The sequence below is a fragment of the Chanodichthys erythropterus genome, chromosome 17 (genome assembly GCF_024489055.1).
Source record: "Chanodichthys erythropterus isolate Z2021 chromosome 17, ASM2448905v1, whole genome shotgun sequence".
Classification (NCBI taxonomy): domain Eukaryota; kingdom Metazoa; phylum Chordata; class Actinopteri; order Cypriniformes; family Xenocyprididae; genus Chanodichthys; species Chanodichthys erythropterus.
The window spans coordinates 30,901,186-30,918,845 of NC_090237.1; the positions used below are offsets into that span (position 1 = coordinate 30,901,186).

Genomic DNA, 17,660 nt, shown 5'->3' on the forward strand with positions numbered 1-17,660 from the left:
TAAATCCCATGTACATGTTTGGATGAAGAATTTTCTGTTTAACCCCTTTCTACATGGAGAATGTTAAAGGACTAGTTCACTTTTAAATAAAAATTTCCTGATAATTTACTCACCCCCATGTCATCCAAGATGTCCATGTCTTTCTTTCTTCAGTCGAAAAGAAATTAAGGTTTTTGATGAAAATATTCCATGATTTTTTTCCATATAGTGGACTTCAATGGGCACCAAAAAGGTCAAAATTAGTTTCATTGCAGCTTCAAATTGTTCTACACAATTCCAGACGAGGAATAAGGGTCTTATCTAGAGAAAACATCACTCATTTTCTAAAAAAAAAATAAAATAAAATTGTATACATTTTAACCATAAATGCTCATCTTGAGCTAGCTTTCTTCTTCTTCTCTATTTGAATTCCGGCATTGAAGTCCACTAACGTTATATGGAAAGAAAAAAAATCAGATTGTTTTCATCAAAAACCTTAATGGTTAAACATGGACATCTTGGATGACATGGGGGTGAGTAAATTATCAGGAAAAGTTTATTTAAAAGTGGACTAATCCTTTAAGAGCGTTTGGGGCTTTTATTTTGAAATCCTCCTCACTGCAGGTTTGCGGAAGTTCTCGCTGCTGATTGTAGACTGAATACACACACACACACACACACATACATACACACACATATATATTCATACACATACACAGACGGTTCTGCGCTCAAATTTGGCTAAGAAATTAGACACCAAAACACCATATTCCGGGAAACACACCGCTATTCGCTGGAAAAGGCCGAAGGAGACCCAAATAAGGTGTGCTATTGTTTACTTCTCTTTTGTTGGTTGTTGTTGTGAAACTATGTATCGTACTGTGCATGCAGAGGCCTATCAAAGCCACCCTATGCAATGCAAAACCACAACTGTATTGCATTTACGCACAGTCTGGCGTGATAGTAACGGTGAGAGGGGCTTCGTATCTTCTGTGGTTTGTACATCTCTGATTTAAAGATAGACACAGGCGTTGATTTGACTAATATTGTCTATATCTCACCATCACACCGGGCCTCTGCTTGCGCAAAAGTAGAGGGCTGTGTCTCAAACTACTCTGCTGCCCACCCAGGAAACACTATAGATTTGTCTGAACTGGTGAACCATCAGACAATGATTCTAGGTAGACAGCTCAATAGGTTTGAGACACGGTCAAAGTGACTGAAATCTGCCATTCAGATCATCAAAGTTTTGTCGAGCCCTTTATATCAAATTTAGACATGGACTGCAGGAATACAAGCTTCATAACTTAAGCTCATTCACATTGATCTTGATGCTGAATCCATTAGTATGTGTATAATGTGTTGGGTGTTAACAGTTGCACAGTCAAATATACCATCAATACATGCCTGTGATTTTGATGTAATATCTACATTATCATCTACGTACATGCATGTGTTTGATCAGTCTCTGCTGAATTAGACGAAAAGACTTCCATTTAGGACACAAATATGCATTTACTTGATCTGTTTTGAATCTTTGTCATTAAACTAGTCTGTGTGATAATTTTAATATTGCTAGCGTCAGCCGATAACTTCCTGTTGTCAGGGTATTTTCTGAATTTCCTGTTTTCTAGTGTTTTTGAGTGAAATTAAGTATATAATGTTGTTTATAATATAATATAATAATTAATTTAAATAATATTATAAATATTAATGAGATAAACAATATTAATTAAGCAAATAACAATAATATAGATGAATATAATTTAAGCAAAAATAATATTAAATCAAATATTATTTCACAATTATATTCTATATGGCATATATTCTGGGATATTATATATTCCATAATATATGCCACTAGGCAATAAGATGAATTTTACATATTAAATTATTATATAAATAAAAAATACCCTGCAATATTCAATGAAGAATAATTTTGTACTTCACTGTTATAATTTACTATATTTTCTTTTGATAAGAATCCTATATAAATCTGCATATAATACATCCCATATAATAATTAACAAAAGTTTCCCTTATACCCTGGCCTGTATTAATTCAGTTTCCTTGAATTATTAATAATAATTACTAAAAATGTTTCACCAGGAACAATCTTATGTTTTCTATCAAATATTGAAATGAAAAATCTTGTGAAAATTATGTTTGTTATATTTATATGAGTTGATTATTAACTGTTGTTTTTACTATTACTGTGCTAATTATGTTTATTTATTTTTAATGTTGTTCTTGCCATGAAAATAGCCATATATGCTGATATGGCAATAAAAATAAACAAACAAATAATAATTACTTAATTTATTAACAAGTTATTGTTACTATGTAAAACTATGGTGTCTTCATCAAACAGTGTGTGTATTTATTTGTAATAAATGTATAATAGACCATCAGAAATTGGAGTTAATAATCTGTTTAAAATTACAACACATGACACACATTGTGACAAACTAGAGATGCGTCCGAAATCGAATACTTCTCTACTATATAGTACGTGAAAAACGGTGAACAGAGTAGTATGTCTGAATTCATAGTATTCGAAAAACAGTAGGTGAAAAGTACCCGGATTGACTTACTACTTCTGATGAGATCCTGAAGTGTGCTTATGATGGACACTTTACTATCCCATGAGGCCACGGGAGTTGAAAGGACTTAACTGATGCTGATGGGTCATGTGACAGATGTAGTATGTCTGAATTAATTCATACTACACGCATTCGTACTATATAGAACATACTTTTTCAATGGTCATGAAGTAAATTTAAATTCAAATGTAGTACCTACTCAACAGTATGTGATTTCGGACGCAGCTTAGGTGTTTGAACATGAAAACATGACTTTAAATTAATGTACAAATAATATTGTTTCTTAGATGACTAACCCTGGTGTCCCCTGGATTGTACAGTATTGTTGATTTTGACAGTACAGCATGCAGCAGTAATAGTTGGCAATGTTATTAGCATCATGTGCAACAACTATGAATGGCATTAGCATCATATTAGTGTGGCTGATCAGATAACCTGTAATTGATCTTATGTAGCCATTGCAGCAGCTGTGAAATAAATGTTTAGTGCAGGGGTGTGTGTCCAAACCCGCTCCTGGAGGGCCACTGTCCTGCAAAGTTTAGCTCCATCTTGCCTCAACACACCTACCTGGAAGTTTCTAGTATGCAGAACCTTGATCAGCTGGTTTATTTGGGGTTGGAGGTGAACTATGCTGGACAGCAACCCTCCAGGAGCAGGATTGGACACCCCTGGTTTAGATGCATCCTTTCGCATGTGAACTCAGCATGCCAGCTGTCTCAGCGAGCCTTGGCATCTGTTTGGGTTCAGATTTGTGTTGGGGCAGACATGGCGTGCATGGTCACCGGGTCAAGGATTTGGCTAACTTGCACAAGCCGCGTGGAGATTAAGCGGCTGGACGTATGGTCCTGTGACGCACAGATCCCATGAGCTGACACATGGAGTATTCGAAGCACATGCGGTGTACCGGCGGAGTAATTATTAATAATAGTGCCATTGCGTGTGTGTTGGAAAAGGGTAATGAAAAAGCAGCAGGATTTGATTTAGTTTCAGGTCAGTATATTGAGGATTTCATTCTTAAGTTTCACTGCTGTGATGGAGGAAGCTGTCAGCCTTATTCATTGGAGAGGTGTCTGCTGCACATTTCCTGTTTGTCGACTTCACAAACCTTCTCTTCTGTGCTATTTGAGGTGCTTGGGTGTGTCTGTTTGAACATAAAGTGTAATATCTCACACTCCTAATCAGTGAAGATCTACTTCCTTCTGTAATCTGTTGGTATGTCCTAACTTGAAATTCAGAGTGATGTTGATGGCAGTGAACACTGAACTTTACTTTTACTTGTTTTGTTTGTTCATCTTTTTGTTTTTGTTATTCTATTCTTTCTCTCAGTTGTTTTTCTGTTTGTTCATTCTTTTAATTTTTTCGTTCTTTTGTCCATTATTTAATTTGCCCTCCTGTAGCTCAAACAGCAGGTAACCATAAGGCATCTTTACACAGCTGAGTTAAAGGGTTAGTTCACCCAAAAATGAAATTTCTGTCATTAATTACTCACCCTCATTTCGTTCCACACACGTAAGACCTTCATTCATCTTCAGAACACAAATTAAGATATTTTTGATAAAATCTGATGGCTCAGTGAGGTCCAGATAGCTACTAAAGATATTTAAAACAGTTCATGTGACTACAGTGATTCAACCTTAATGTTATGAAGTGACGAGAATACTTTTTATCTGCCAAAAATCACAACTTTATTCAACAATATCTAGTGATGGGCGATTTCAAAACACTGCTTCATGAAGCTTAGAAGCTTTACGAATCTTTTGTTTTGAATCAGTGGTTCGGAGCGTGTATCAAACTGCCAAAGTCACCTAAAGACACCTGTTTGACACTTTAGAAGCGCTTCTGTGCCACCTTTGTTTGCAGTGTAAATTTGGCAATAGATCTTTATTTACATATATGTCTCATTAATGGCTGTTTCTATGGGACATAAGCTGTCATCCATATTGGAACAGTCAAAGCCGATCCGTGGACATTCAAGAGCAAGCTGACTGAGCATCTGCAATCGTAGTTATATGCCTTAATATGTGTATCTGCATTAGACTTCAGCAGATGATTTAACACAATACAAGACAAAAGCGTCAGCTAACAATGATAATTAAGACACCGTAGTTTAAAAACATATAATATTGAGTTAATAAATATAAAAACACAAACCAACAAATTCTCACATGTGAAAGGTTATCCCATTTTATCACGAATTTAAAGGGTTAGTCACCCAAAAAATTAATTTCTGTCATTAATAATATGTCATTCCACACCTGTAAGAACACAAATGAAGATATTTTTGATGAAATCCAAGGGTTTCTGAACCACACAAATAACATCAGCAGCAATATCATTGTACCTTTTATAAGGCCCAGAAAGGTAGTAAAATAGTTAAAATACTCCATGTGACTGCAGTGGATCAACCTTAATAATACTGAGACCGCGTTCTGATGTAGAACCTGGAAGTGCTGCACTGTGTTTACAACATGAACAGCGTCAGAGACTGACAGGGAAGAGAAGAAATTGTTAAATAAAGATGTTGTGGCATTTTGGAAAACTCATTGATTTTTACTGTGAGTGATGACCGCATCTGACACGTTGACTGTTCCAAGATGGCGGATACGTTGACGTGTCTGGAGCAGTCGAAATATGGCATCTACTTATACATGCCTATGGCGCTAATATCCACAAAGTCATGGGTTTGATTTCCAGAGAAAGCAAGATCTGATAAAATGTGTACACTAAATTCAGTGTAAGCCACATTGGCCAAAAGCATGAATGTAAATTTGTTTATTCAATCTTTCATTTGTTTGTTCTTTTGTTCATTCGTCTGTTCATTATTTCACTTATTCATTCTGTCATATGATTTTCCGATTATTTGTTCAATCTTTAATGTTTGTTCTTTGGTTCTATCATCTCTCCATGATTTAATTAGTTTACTCAATTTTTTATTTGATCTTCTGATTGTTTGTTCATGCTTTCATCTGTTCATTCGTATGTTTAATTCATTCATTGTTCTTTTTTTGTTCATCATTTGGTTTATATAATAATATTTGTTTTCCCTTGTTCATTATTTTCTTTCTGTGACTACGTTTTTCCTTTGCGACTCTAAGTTTGGTTGTACATTCCATTTTGCTTTGATTATTCTTTTGCTCATGTACGAGTTCTTCGTACATTCGTTCTTTCTCAGTCATTTTCTTTCCCTCTCTTTGACATTCTGTTTCTCGTTCACTTTCACAGCTGGGCTCTCTGCTACCTGGTTGCCCTGGTAACGTGTTGCCATGCCGTTCCCTTTCGGTAAGTCTCACAAGTGTCCAGCGGACATTGTGAAGAATCTAAAGGACAACATGACCATTCTGGAGAAGCAGGACATTTCGGACAAGAAGGCTGAGAAGGTACTAAACACATTTGTACACAGTGCTGTTATACACAGGTGTGTTACAGTGTGTTTGGGCTTGAACTGTGAATATTACCCATTAAAGAGTGTCATAAAGCCATTAATAAGAGGGGTGTGTGTCTGCAGGCCTCTGAAGAGGTGTCCAAATCTCTTTTGGCGATGAAGGAGATCCTCTACGGCACCAATGAGAAGGAGCCGCAGACAGAAGCTGTGGCTCAGCTCGCTCAGGAGCTCTACAACAGCGGCCTGCTCAGCACCCTCGTCGCGGATCTGCAGCTCATTGACTTTGAGGTGGGAGGATCAGTTTAATAGACTAGGCCAGGAAATGACACTAAATTATATAGATTTCTCAAAGTAGCCCAAAGTCCCCCAAAATCCATTGAGCAGTTCTCAAATGCTCTTTTAAAGGATTAGTTTACTTCAGAATTAAAATGTCCTGATAATTTACTCATCCAAGATGTCCATGTCCTTCTTTCTTCAGTCGAAAATAAATTAAGGTTTAAGAGGAAAACATTCCAGGATTTTTCTCCATATAGTGGACTTCAACAGTTACCATTGGGTTGAAGGTCCAAATTGCAATTTCAGTGCAGCTTCAAAGGGCTCTACATGATCCCAGACGAGGAATAAGGGTCCACGCATTACGTAATCACATTGGGAAGGTCACGCGTGACGTAGGCGGAAATACAGACCTAGTGTTTACAAATCGAACGTGCAAAGACTAAATCAAATGCCCTTTACAAAAAAAGGTAAGGAGGAGAGAGAGAGAGTTTTTCACCCTACCACGGTACTTCCACCTACGTCACGCGTGACCTTCCCAATGTGATTACGTAATGCGCATCGCAGAGCTTGTGCAAGACGAACATTTGTGACCGATCATTTCGCTAGATAAGACCCTTATTCCTCGGCTGGGATCGTGTAGAGCTCTTTAAAGCTCCATTGAAACTGCAAATTGGATTAGTTTATTATTTTTTCTTATTAATTGGACTTTCAACCCATTGGTATCCATTGAAGTCCACTATATGGAGAAAAATCCTGCAATGCAATTTTTGAAACTGATTAAGCTACATAACATTTTGAGCTTTGCTTGGTAGATAAGAAACAACCAGTCAGAGAGAGAAAAAAAAGAATGCAAGAAAAAATCCAAGATTAATATCGTCCCTGATTTGTGATGAGTGAAAAAAGAGTCTTCATCTTGTGCAACTGAGAGACATTAATACTGTGTGTATTAACATATGTCAATGGCAAACTGTCATAATACCAGGTGTATACATTTTGACATGTCTGCTTTATTTCTCAAATTCCAATTTGTGGAAATGCATGCATGTATTTTGATTACTTGAGCTTTTCAGTAACTGTTCTGCATGTTTGTGTTTAGGGCAAGAAAGACGTGGCACAGATCTTTAATAATATTTTGAGGCGTCAGATTGGCACGCGGACACCCACTGTTGAATACCTGTGCACTCAACAAAATATACTCTTCATGCTGCTTAAAGGGTGAGACACACACTCACAAACACATTGTTAAGACATTAATTAGATTTTTATAGTTTAATGTGTATCCTAAAATTTTGCAGTTATCAGACTAGTTCAATCTGCTTTTCTAATTTAAAGGCTGGTGTTTAGGTCATATCTCAAACTAAGATATCAAAGAAGTGGTTTGGTGACTAACATGAGAATATAAATAAATATTCTTAGAAGAGCTGTCCCTTCCCAGATAAGTGTTTACTCTTATTAGTCAGCATTGCGTACATCTAATAGTCAGCATTGGGTACCTCTAATCCTACATCAGTGATATCATCTTAAATGTGAATATGTTTGAGTAGTTCACATGTTAGTGCTTTTCCAACTATTAAACCTTAAAAGTTGGCCATATGACTTCAGAGGATATCAATCATAATATAGTTTTGAGTGAAGAATATAGCACACAATCATATGGACAGGTCAAATCAGTCATATTCACAATATAATTTCTTATAAAGAAGCTTTGCAGAAAATCACAATGTTAATATCTTAATATCTTCACGCCTTGTAGTTGCATTTATCAGATTAGAGCTGGGCGATAGCAGTTTACATTTAGTGATGACACAAGCAATAAGTCACTTGAGATATGCTATATACTATGTATCACCCTACTGTGATACACCTATACTGTGTGTTTACAAATAAAGTTAGACATACTTGTATATCCAACTTTATATAAAGTTTGTCTCGTTATTATGCTGCTTGTTATCTGTTGACACTGTACAAGCAGAATGTGGCGGTTGGTTGGTGTTGTACTTTGTCTCGATTGGACGGCAGACTAAAAAGTGACAGTGATGAGCACAGGAGTTTCTCTCTCAACTTTCTCTCTGAATACTGTATATTTACACGCACTTTTAAAAATGGCAGATGCCGGTGTTTGACATGTGTTTGACCAATCAACGTACACTCGCATCACTGATGACGTGATCCTATAGAGCTGGTTTAGACCCTTATTCTGAAGTAGGAGCTAATTTAGTTCCCCCAAAAGGAGTTCTTAGAACTAAAATCATTTCTAGTTCCTGCAGTGTGAACACGGCAAAATCCAGGTACTTCAGCCAATAGTTCTAGCCCCTCATGAAAGCCAGCAAACAAACTGGGTCTGAGATCACAGTCACGTGTCCTCTATCTGGCAACCCACGTGAGGGTCGAGTCTAATGAGGAGGGGGTGGGAAACAACTAGGGGTGTAATGATACGCTCAGGTCACGATACGGTATGTATCTCGATACCGAGTTCACGATACGATACGTATCACGATATTTTGAATAAAATGAAACCTGAAATTCAAATAAGATTTATTTAAAAACATTAACAAATTTCAATAATTTTCCTTGTTGTACATACAAGAACACATTTCAAGGTTTAATATAAACCTTCTGTATTCAAATTAACAGCTGAATTGGTCTGTCTGTCTAAAAATTTAATATGAACTTAGAATTAAGTATCCTAAGGGACCGTTCACATATCGCGTCTAAAAACGCGTAGAAGGCGCGGTCGCACCACTTCTCCTTCCTTCCAAAGCGCTTGCGCTCCCGTGGCGTCGGTCGTTGCTATGCACCCATGAACTGCGCTATGGGAGTAGGAAGTTTCAACAAAGGATAAATTGATTTCTAGCCCTTGCATTACATTTACTACTAGATATATATATATATATATGAAGATAAGATATAAAAACCACCCTCACCCTGTTCAGCTGAGATTTTGTTGTTTTGTTACAGAAAAGCCGAAGTTGATCGGTTGGTTCTTGTCACATGACCTGCGGTGCGCTTGCGGCATTCTGAAAAGTTGGAATTTTTCATCACGATGCACCTGGAAAACGCACCGCGACCGCGTTGCTTCCATTATCGCTGCATTCACACGGGGTGCCGGCGTTAACGCTTCTCATTTACTTTGAATGGGTGATATCATGCGTTGCCGAACTGAATTGGGGGTTCCGTCGCGTCACTTCACTCGCGTTGCAAGCGGCAGAAGTTGAAGATTTCTCAACTTTTTAAGCGTCAACGTAGGCGTCATCCAATCAGATCGCCCTATGCAAATACCCTAGAGCAGTTGCTAGCCAATTGCGTTTGTGCAACACCGGAAAGTAATGTGATTGGCTGTTATCACTATAACGGTCGAGTCAACACAAGCTTCAGGCACGCCCTCCGTCAAGCCGTGCGGCTAACGTTACATTTGAAATAACTGACTTGCACTCAGAAAAGACGCAATATGTGAACGAACGGCCCCACAGAACTTCTTAAAGCAAAGCATCTTTTGCTTTTCTGTGAGCACAGCTGTTGCCGTGGCACTGCAGTGAAAGAACGCCACGACTTTTCTCACGCAACAGCAAGAGAAATGTTTTAAACCTTTAAAAGTTTCAACATTTACTGAACTAGAGAGCTGATTGAGACACACCCTTAATATGCGGTGACAACCGGCTTCTCTCACTGCCACCTCCATGTTGCAGATGAGGTCACAACAGCAGCTCAACCAATAAGATTAGACTGCCATCATATCATAAAAGTATCAACATCACTCTACGATACATATCATAACATTTTTGCATTGCGAAATATCATACTATATCGTTACACCCCTAGAAACAACTCTCTCCAATATTTTGAATTTGGACTGCAGTACCCATTTCAGCCACTAGCTGTCAATATTACATACTGCAACTTTAAATCTTCTTTTCAGTCTACAACTGAAAGTTTTGGAACAGCGTGAGGATGTGTATATATGGTGGCAAATATTCTTGTCTTTTTTGTAGTTACGAGTCTCCAGACATCGCTCTGAACTGCGGGATCATGCTGAGGGAATGCATAAGGCATGAGCCGCTGGCAAAGATCACCCTCTGCTCTGAGCAGTTCTACGATTTCTTCAGATACGTGGAGATGTCCACCTTCGACATCGCCTCAGATGCATTTGCCACTTTTAAAGTTAGTATTTTGACAAACAAACAAGCCTTAGGTGTTTGTTTTGTCTGAGTATTTCATCTATAATTATTTTGTCTGAAGAATTCCATTTGTTTTTTTTTTTCCAGGATTTGCTGACGAGACACAAACTGCTCAGCGCTGAGTTTCTGGAGCAGCACTATGATAGAGTGAGTCACAGGCTTTTCTTTTCATAGATTTGGTTTCCGTCATGGCCTGCTGTCATTGGATCTGATTGATTCTGCAATGAGTTCCTCATTTGTGTCTTTGCACTTGATGTGAAAGTCAGTACATTTTGAAAGTGATTTGAATGTGAAAAAGCATTTTAGTCACACTATAAATATCTCAATGTCTTTACATATGAATTTAGATATGAATATAATAACAAATGCAAAAAATTTTGCACTTTGGTGTCAGTTTGATTTTTAGTGGATGTATGAAGCCAGTTCTTCACATCAGCAGTTTTTAGTAACATTTGACAACCACATGTCCAAATACTTTTGTCATAAATTTGGATTGTATGGCTATTTTCACACGGTCAGATTTTGGGATTGACAACTGCATTTAGTTAAAGGTGTGAGTATTGAAATGTCCTATTCACACAGCAACTTACAGTTGAGTATCGAATACTGTCTGTATGAAAGTGTAACAGGAGTAAAGTCCATATTCTCTTACCAGCGAAAGTGACCAAAGATGGCGACGTCCATAAAACTGAAAAGCTTCATCACTTACGACATGACGAGCCCAATCGAGCAGTGAGTTTGTCTGTCAAATATTTGTTAAACATCAGCAGCTTTTATATCTGGGTGGAAAGCGGAGCATTCGAGTCACACATACAACACGAAGCTAACTGGGGCAGCTCTGGTGGAGAAAACCTTCAAAACCTTCACACGGCTCATACCTCCATTGCTGTATGTTATCGAAAGCGAAACCACACTTTAAAACCTGCACCAGACGGTAGACACATGGTTGTGCAGTGCAGAGCGGCTCTCTTGCACTGTATGATGTGACAGACAACTAGTTTTCCAGTCTGTTTCTGTTCACACAGCGCATATTTTTGTGAGAATGTGGTTGTGAGTCTTCAGGTCTGAGTTCAGTTATAGAATGCGGTTGTCATCCCGTAAATGACTGAACTGTGTGAACGTAACCGTATTAGGGACTCAAATACAGAACTGACAAACTATTTATTGTGAAGTGCTTGGAAATCTTTCTTTAAAATATATGCCACTTTATTTGATATTTTATCTAATGCAAGTGTGTTGTAAATATGCCAGTTTTTTGGGGGAGCTACTGTATGAGAAGAAGCCAGACAATTTGATATTTAATGTATATCTGTGTCCCCTCTTTTCTTCACTTTTGGTCTTCAGTTCTTTAGCGAATATGAGAAACTGCTTCACTCGGAAAACTACGTGACTAAGAGGCAGTCGCTAAAGGTAAGGAATGGGTTAATTTGTTTGTTGTTGTGCTGATTTAAAGGTGCCCTAAAACTTTTTTTAAAAGATGTATTATAAGTCTAAGGTGTCCCCTGAATGTCTCTGTGAAGTTTCAGCTCAAAATACCCCATAGATTTTTTTTTTTATTAATTTTTTTAACTGCCTATTTTGGGGCATAATTAGAAACGAGCCAATTTCAGGTTGAGGCCCCTTTAAATCGCACGCTCTCCGCCCCCTCCCGAGCTCTCAACTCTATCACAGCATAAACAAACTTTACACAGCTAATATAACCCTCAAAATGGATCTTTACAAAGTGTTCGTCATGCATACTGAATGCATGCGTCGGATTATGTGAGTATTGTATTTATTTGGGTGTTTACATTTGATATTAAATGAGTTTGAGACTATGCTCTGGCTAACTGGCTAACACTACACTGTTGGAGAGATTTATAAAGAATGAAGTTGTGTTTATGAATTATACAGACTGCAAGTGTTAAATAATGAAAATAGTGATGGCTCTTCTCCCTGTGAATACAGTAAGACATTATGGTAACTTTAACCACATTTAACAGTACATTAGCTACATGCTAACGAAACATTTAGAAAGACAGTTTACAAATATCACTAAAAATATCATGATATCATGGATCATGTCAGTTATTATTGCTCCATCTGCCACTTTTCGCTGTTTTCCTTGCTTGCTTACCTAGTCTGATTATTCAGCAGTGCACATCCAGACGTTCTGCCCTTGTGGCATATGCAAATATCGGGGGTTTACACCCTGACTGTTACGTAACAGTCGGTGTTATGTTGATATTCGCCTGTTCTTCGGAGGTCTTTTAAACAAATGAGATTTATATAAGAAGGAGGAAACAATGGAGTTTGAAACTCACTGTATGTCTTTTCCATGTACTGAACTCTTTATATTTAACTATGCCAATATAAATTCAATTTTTAATTCTAGGGCACCTTTAAACTACTGTTCAGACGGTTGGGTTGAAAACTCATTTAATATGATGAAATGTATATATATTTTAATTGAGTATATTTTAAGTAAGCAATAAGGTACGAGAGGCTGTGCTGTATCATGAATAAGTCAACGCTGAAGGCCGTTGTTAGGCATGACACAAGTTGAGTGCCTGCAACCCCTTCAGCCGTGACTTATTCACAAGACAGCACTAGCTTCGAGTACCTTATTGCTTTTATAAAACGGTTACCACACAATACAAATATTAAAGCCAAAAACATGTATCAATGCAACTTTCATGAAGTAAATTTTCACTAAAAGCCTTCCTTCCGCCAGAAAAATGAATCCCTGACTGTGAACAGCAACAGAAGTTACATTATTACACCATTAGATGGCGGCAAAGACTCTTTATGAGTGTGTCAGTCAGTAGCAAAGACTTTTACATTGAAAAGACTTGTTTTGAACACAGAACAAGCAACTGACAAATGCTTAGACTAGCGCTGTCAGTCATGGGAAAAACCCCTTAACTGTTAAAAGGACAAGATAATAAATCATTTAAACAGATTTTTTATTATGAACATAGGACTGACCTGAAGGAAAATGCTAAATCTGAATGTAGGTCATAAACTTGCTCACTCAATCTGTTTCACACAATACTCTTCTACATAATACCGTAAGCTTCAATGAACAATATCAATCGAGAACAAACAGTTTATGTTGCTAAGAGTGGTTGCTAAGGGTGTTGTGTAGTAATACACAGAACCGTTGGATGAAGCGGTTATAGGGTTTATCATGAACAAAACACAGCTATTGACTAATCAGAATCAAGAACAGGAACTAACAGTTTTATAAAATGTAATAAATTTATTCCTGTGATCGAAGTTGAATTTTCAGCATCATTACTTAAGTATTCAGAGTCACATGATCCTTCAGAAATCATTGTAATAAGTGGATTTGCTGTTCAAGAAACATATCTTACTATCAATGTTGAAAACAGTTGTGCTGCTTAATATTTTTTTGTAATATAAATGTCTTTACTGTCACTTTTGATCAATTTTATGTCCTTGTTAAATAAATAATTTCTATCAAAAACAATCTTGATGGCAAACTTTTGATTGATAGTGTATATCTATTTGTTTTGTATATTTGTTGTATTGTGCAGCTTTAGAAAACTGAATTGTGTGCATGTTTACTGTAGCCATTAGATCTTTATTTGTAGGTGCTTCTGATGTGTGTTATGTTTTCCTCCTCCTCTCAGCTTTTGGGAGAGCTGCTTTTGGACCGGCACAACTTCACTATAATGACGAAGTACATAAGCAAACCAGAGAACCTCAAGCTCATGATGAACCTACTGAGAGACAAGAGCCGCAACATCCAGTTTGAGGCCTTCCATGTATTCAAGGTATGAATTGTCAGCTGAATTTGCCCACGCTATCATTATTTTACCAACACACCAGTATGCGAACCCAAAACTTGTCTCAAGCTTCAATATCCTGAGTGAGACGGTCTTTCTCTATGCATTCAGGTGTTTGTGGCCAATCCGAACAAGACCCAGCCCATCCTCGACATCCTGCTGAAGAACCAGACCAAACTCATCGAGTTCCTCAGCAAGTTCCAGAACGACCGAGCCGAGGACGAGCAGTTCAGCGACGAGAAGACCTATCTAATCAAACAGATCCGAGACCTCAAGAGGCCAACCCCGCAGGACGCTTGAGAAGGATGACGAATGTATTAAAGTGCATAGAGGACGTCTAGACAGTGTTTTAAGCAAAGTCTGGACAATGTTTGGCTCTCTGGGACGTTGAGTGGCCGTAGCACTGGGCATGTTTTTGTGTTTTGCAGGAACCGTTAAATGCCGTTTGAGCTCGGCGGGGCGAGTAATATTGTGACGAGAATGAAGAAGAATCTTGCTTCGCTGGACCTACAACCTCTTCCCCTTACAATGTTTTATTCTCATGTTTCACAAAACGAGCAAAATGAACAGAAAGGATGGATGTAGATGCTGCTGCTTTATTGCACATAAAGAAGGAGGGTTTTGTACCTCATACACAACCATACACTCAAGTGTTGCTAATTAGCCCATGCAGATTGAGTTTGCTAATTGAATATTAGTGAATACAAGGAAATTTGACATGCAAAAAGCACTTGACATATGCAGTAACGCATTCAAACACACTCCTGTCAACTCATTTGCTCACTGTCGCCCGGGTGAGTGACACAAAAGCTAGAAATGTGATGCGCAAGTCATGTTTTGCACAATTTGAGGTTGCGTATCCTGGGTGAGTAAAATTGTACATACTGTAGGCTTTTTCATCTTCCCTTTTTTGGCTTTGTAGATTTCATTGGATGTGCGTCGGCACCTCACAGCCTCTTACGGTTTATGGTTGCTATCAGATTCATTTTGAAAGACACATGGAAATGAGTTTGATTTGGTGAGTTGGTTGTGGCTGTGCTGTTGGTTCGCTCATTATTAGTCACTGCCTTGAGTGGGATGCAAAGGAGTTACCTTGTAAAATCTGAAAGATTTCTGTGGTTGTGACCTTAAGATTTGTGACCTGCTTAGTCTAGTTTTCAGTATAACTAACCCCGTTGCCATAGTATATCTAGTACTCATACCTTTTAGACAGTTTTGTTTTGTGTTAACTTGATTATTTTGGTGAGTAAATGAGTAAATCTCAAAGTCACATTTCACCTCAAAATCAAAAGGAAAATATGTTGAGACTTTCCTGTTACTATAAAGCATCTGGTCTTAATTCATTGTTTTATTTTATTTTTTGTCAATTTCATAATTGTCAGTAGTAATTTTCATTAAATTCCCAATATTGTAACAGATACTGTATTTTGTTTAAAATGAATTTGTTTAAATTACAACCAATTTGACAGTAATACATTTTGTTTTATACGATTTTTGTAGTTAATTATGACAATTATATATAATTGTCGTGAATAATTGGACAAATCTTTATATATACACTGTAAAAAGTAATTCACTCTGACTACTCCGTAAAATTGTGGCAACAGATTACACACAATATTATTAAATTCAATATATAAGACTTGAGTTAGAATGAATCAAATTAATTCCTTATAAATCCTAATTAATTCCTTAAAAGTCAACCATTTAAAATTTGTAAAATTAGCAAACATCATTACAAAAACCCTAAACTGACATAAAAAGCAGAGTCAAACTGCCCAACTAAACGAAACATTGATCACAGTAATGGTGACCAAATGTTTTAATAAAATCAACAACATCTAAACCTGTTAATTCTTGTTTCTTTCCTTCAGTGATTCTGCTTGTTATCATCAGGTGTCTTTAATGTTGGCAATAACTTATCTTTGACATCTGTTATTCAGATGTTTTTGTTGAAATTTTAAATGGTTGACATTTAAGGAATTAAATTTTTATTAATTCTAACTCGATTCTATTTGTTGAATTTAATTAATATTTCTTGTTATCTGTTGCCAAAATTTTGAGTAGATATAGCGTATTACTTTTTACAATGTGTGTGTGTGTGTGTGTGTGTATATATATATATATATATATATATTTTATTATTATTATTAATATTATATTATAAATGTTACTATAATATTTTTGTTAAATATTTACATGTATGTGTGTATTAATATTTAATAAATGTACACACATATTGTGTAAACAAACTTTTATTTTGGATGTGATTAATTGTGATTAATTGTTTGACAGCACTAATATACACACACACACACTATAATTTCCTATGTCTTGCTTTTGATTTTGAGGTGAATTGTGACCTGGACAAGTACTTTACTGGTTTTGTGTAATTTGACTAAAAACAGCAGCTCAGATACTGTATCTCTTTCCTTTCTGTTGGTGTTTAGTTTGGGGAAAAATTAACAAGTCCAATGTTATATTTTTAGCTGCAGACTAATCTTAAATGTTTGGATGTAGGGGAGCCACTCAAGCCCATATTAGCACCCGTGTCTGCTGAGAGAAAAGGTGATGTGAGCACCCATGCCTTTTAAGAAGGTTTTAATGTCGGTTTGTTTTAAGAACAGTGCAGTGGTTGATGGGGGTTGTCATTTAATTCTTTAAAGTTAGTGCAAGTCTGCAAAACCACACAAACCTGAAAGTGATTTGGAGGGTTTTGGTTGATCATTTTCAAGTTATGACTGCTTTTACTCACAAGACAGCCACAATCACCTGCCATAAACCCTTCATTTTTCCCTAAAGCAAATGCAACTGTAATTCATAATGGTAACTGACTTGTTTTCAATGCAGAACTTTGCCGAACTCCCATTAAAAAAAAAAAAAAACATGTTCTGCTGAATGTTTACAGTACTTGTCAGAATAACAGGGATTGACTAACATGTCTATAACAGTATTTTATTTTAGTGAAAAATACAATAAGTAGCTTAAAGATGTACATTTTTCATATTTCAGTCGGAGCATATCCTGTTTAAATGGTGACTGGCAACTCACCATACTTTGTGGTTTAGTCTGCATCTGTGATTCAGGTCAGACTAGACTCTTTGGTTGGCACGTGTAACAACAGCCAATCGCAGTCATCTTGTAAGCCTGACATCGTAATGGCCCAGAGCGTTAAGAATTCTGAGAATTAGTAAACTTATCTTGCATATCAGTGCATGTTTCTATTTTGCAGCCTTAGATTAAGCATGGGCATCTAACGGACAAGCTGTAAACTTCTTGGCCTGCTGTCTGTTTAATTAAACAGTCCAATCTAACCTATATTGTTCTAGCTCGAGTAATAAGACTTGGGCACAGAAACGTGGAGTTTCATCTGAAATGTCAATCCATAGACAGACTAACAGTTGGAAATAAAGTTTGGAATAAAATACATGTTTCTACTGTCTTTCTTTGATTA

General features: G+C 36.9%; 1 protein-coding gene across 1 annotated transcript; it reads left to right on the plus strand.

Moving 5' to 3' along the window:
• The first annotated feature begins 619 nt into the window (after nucleotides 1-619).
• cab39 (calcium binding protein 39) lies at nucleotides 620-17,623 on the plus strand. Its single transcript, XM_067364848.1, has 9 exons — nucleotides 620-802; nucleotides 5,805-5,959; nucleotides 6,088-6,252; nucleotides 7,337-7,455; nucleotides 10,230-10,398; nucleotides 10,503-10,562; nucleotides 11,760-11,825; nucleotides 14,051-14,194; nucleotides 14,318-17,623. The coding sequence occupies exons 2-9, from the start codon at nucleotides 5,846-5,848 to the stop codon at nucleotides 14,504-14,506; spliced, it is 1,026 nt and encodes a 341-aa protein (XP_067220949.1). The 5' UTR covers nucleotides 620-802; nucleotides 5,805-5,845; the 3' UTR covers nucleotides 14,507-17,623.
• The last annotated feature ends 37 nt before the right edge of the window (nucleotides 17,624-17,660 follow it).

Coding starts and splice junctions, on each gene's coding strand:
- cab39 (XM_067364848.1), top strand. CDS start 5,846: ATGCCGTTCCCTTTCGGTAAGTCTCACAAGTGTCCAGCGGACATTGTG. Junction 5,960..6,087: donor CGGACAAGAAGGCTGAGAAG/GTACTAAACACA, acceptor GTGTGTCTGCAG/GCCTCTGAAGAGGTGTCCAA. Junction 14,195..14,317: donor AGGCCTTCCATGTATTCAAG/GTATGAATTGTC, acceptor CTATGCATTCAG/GTGTTTGTGGCCAATCCGAA.